The 1789-nt window shown below is 40.5% G+C and overlaps 1 protein-coding gene across 1 annotated transcript in view; it reads right to left on the minus strand.

The window, feature by feature from the left end:
* The window catches only part of DGKH (diacylglycerol kinase, eta), an 83890-nt gene that overhangs the window by 32177 nt on the left and 49924 nt on the right, over nucleotides 1–1789 (minus strand). Inside the window, exon 16 of the mRNA XM_009322839.1 lies at nucleotides 799–933. Coding sequence (XP_009321114.1) covers nucleotides 799–933 — 135 coding nt within the window. The remainder of the gene's footprint in view (nucleotides 1–798; nucleotides 934–1789) is intronic.

The raw sequence follows: 1789 nt of genomic DNA on the forward strand, positions 1-1789 counted from the left end.
CACTCTGGTGAGACCCCACCTGGAGTACTGCATCCAGCTCTGGGGTCCCCAGCACAAGAAAGACACGGACCTGTTGGATCGGGTCCAGAGGAGGGCCACGAAAATGATCAGAGGGATGGAACACCTCTCCTATGAAGAAAGGCTGAGAGAGTCAGGGTTGTTCAGCCTGGAGAAGAGAAGGCTCTGGGGAGACCTTATTGTGGCCTTTCAAAATATAGAGGGGGGCTTATGAGAAAGACTGAGAGACTTTTCACCAGGGCCTGTAGTGACAGGACAAAGGGCAATGGTTTTAAACTAAAAGAGAGTAGGTTTAGATTGGACATAAGGAAAAAATGTTTTACAATGAGGGTGGTGAGACATTGGCACAGGCTGCCCAGAGAAGTTGTGAATGCCCCATCATTGGAAGTGTTCAAGGTCAGGTTGGACGGGCCTTTGAGCAACCTGATCTAGTGACAGATGTCCAGGCACATGGCAGACAGTCGGACTAGATGACCTTTAGAGGTCCCTTCCAACCCAAACCACTCTGTGATTCTATGATTCTAAGATCCTGAATTTCATTTTTCATCCTCCAGAATCAAACGCAACACTTTTGCTACATCTGGTGGTGTGCCAAATGATCAGGAATCTTGTACATTATTTTGCATTTCCTACTATGTGATACAACACAAAGATGTGTATGTCGGTTCAAACAAACTCAGGGCTCCTGGCATGAAGTAAAAATTATTTGACAGCAAGCAGGGGAACAGAAGGCAATATTAAAGTAGTGTAAAGAACAACAGATTTAAAAATCATAATTACCTGGGCAGATAATTCTAGTGTTAAGCACTGGGAGGTTTTCCTTGCTTGCAGCCAAAGCTGGAGCAGAAAAAGAGCCCGTCTGAGAATGGATACCTCGGCTTGCACGTCGATCAGGAGATCTTGGTGCAGTTTTAACTGCGCAGAAGAAGTAAAAGTAAGAGCACTAATTAGACCTATTATGACATTACCAAATACATAGTTTTTACATCCGTGAAAATACTTCAGAAGCATTAATTTAATCTGTTACCATTCCGTGACAAATGTCCTTACCCCTCACACCACAGTTTTTCTTCTAAATACAGGGAAGAAAACTCAGAAACAGATCAAGTGACAAGCACAAACTAAAATGAACAAGTGTACATGGCATTCAATGTGACGAGTTCCCAATTTATGCTTCAAGCTACTAGCAAAAATTGAATTATATCCACCTTAAAATGCAACAGTATTTAATGCTCTAGTAAGCTTCTGATAAACATGTTAATGAATTAATATGAATTTAAAGTTAAATTCAATGTGTATTTACTTATACCTATATTATCTAGTGCATTATTATTTATAACAATTTTAATATAGATAGCTATTCTAACCCATAGGCCTGATCAATAATACCTGATCAAGAGCCATGCTATTTGCTTCAAGCAGCTAAAATGGACCCCCTGCCTGCTTCAGGTTTCTGAAAACCTCAGACAAAACTCTGACATCTTTATCTACAGCCAACCCGAAAACTGCAAGGGAAGGGAAAGCCATGTTCAGATGTTCTTGTCTTCTGCAGTTAGAGAGATCACTGGGGGAGATCGATTTACCACCATCTTTTCTTTTTCACAAGAAAACCCAGCAATTCCCAAAATAATTGAAAAAACTTATTTGTTAAAATTCTCCAGAAGTTGGATCAATAAAACCTTGTGACAGATAGCAAAGTTTGGTAGCTGATCAAATTGTTGGTAGCAAAGGCAGGTAATGGCTCAGGAAAAAGAAGGAGAAGAAAATCAAA

The sequence above is a fragment of the Pygoscelis adeliae genome, unplaced genomic scaffold (assembly GCF_000699105.1).
Source record: "Pygoscelis adeliae isolate BGI_AS28 unplaced genomic scaffold, ASM69910v1 Scaffold74, whole genome shotgun sequence".
In the NCBI taxonomy this organism is placed as follows: Eukaryota; Metazoa; Chordata; class Aves; order Sphenisciformes; family Spheniscidae; genus Pygoscelis; species Pygoscelis adeliae.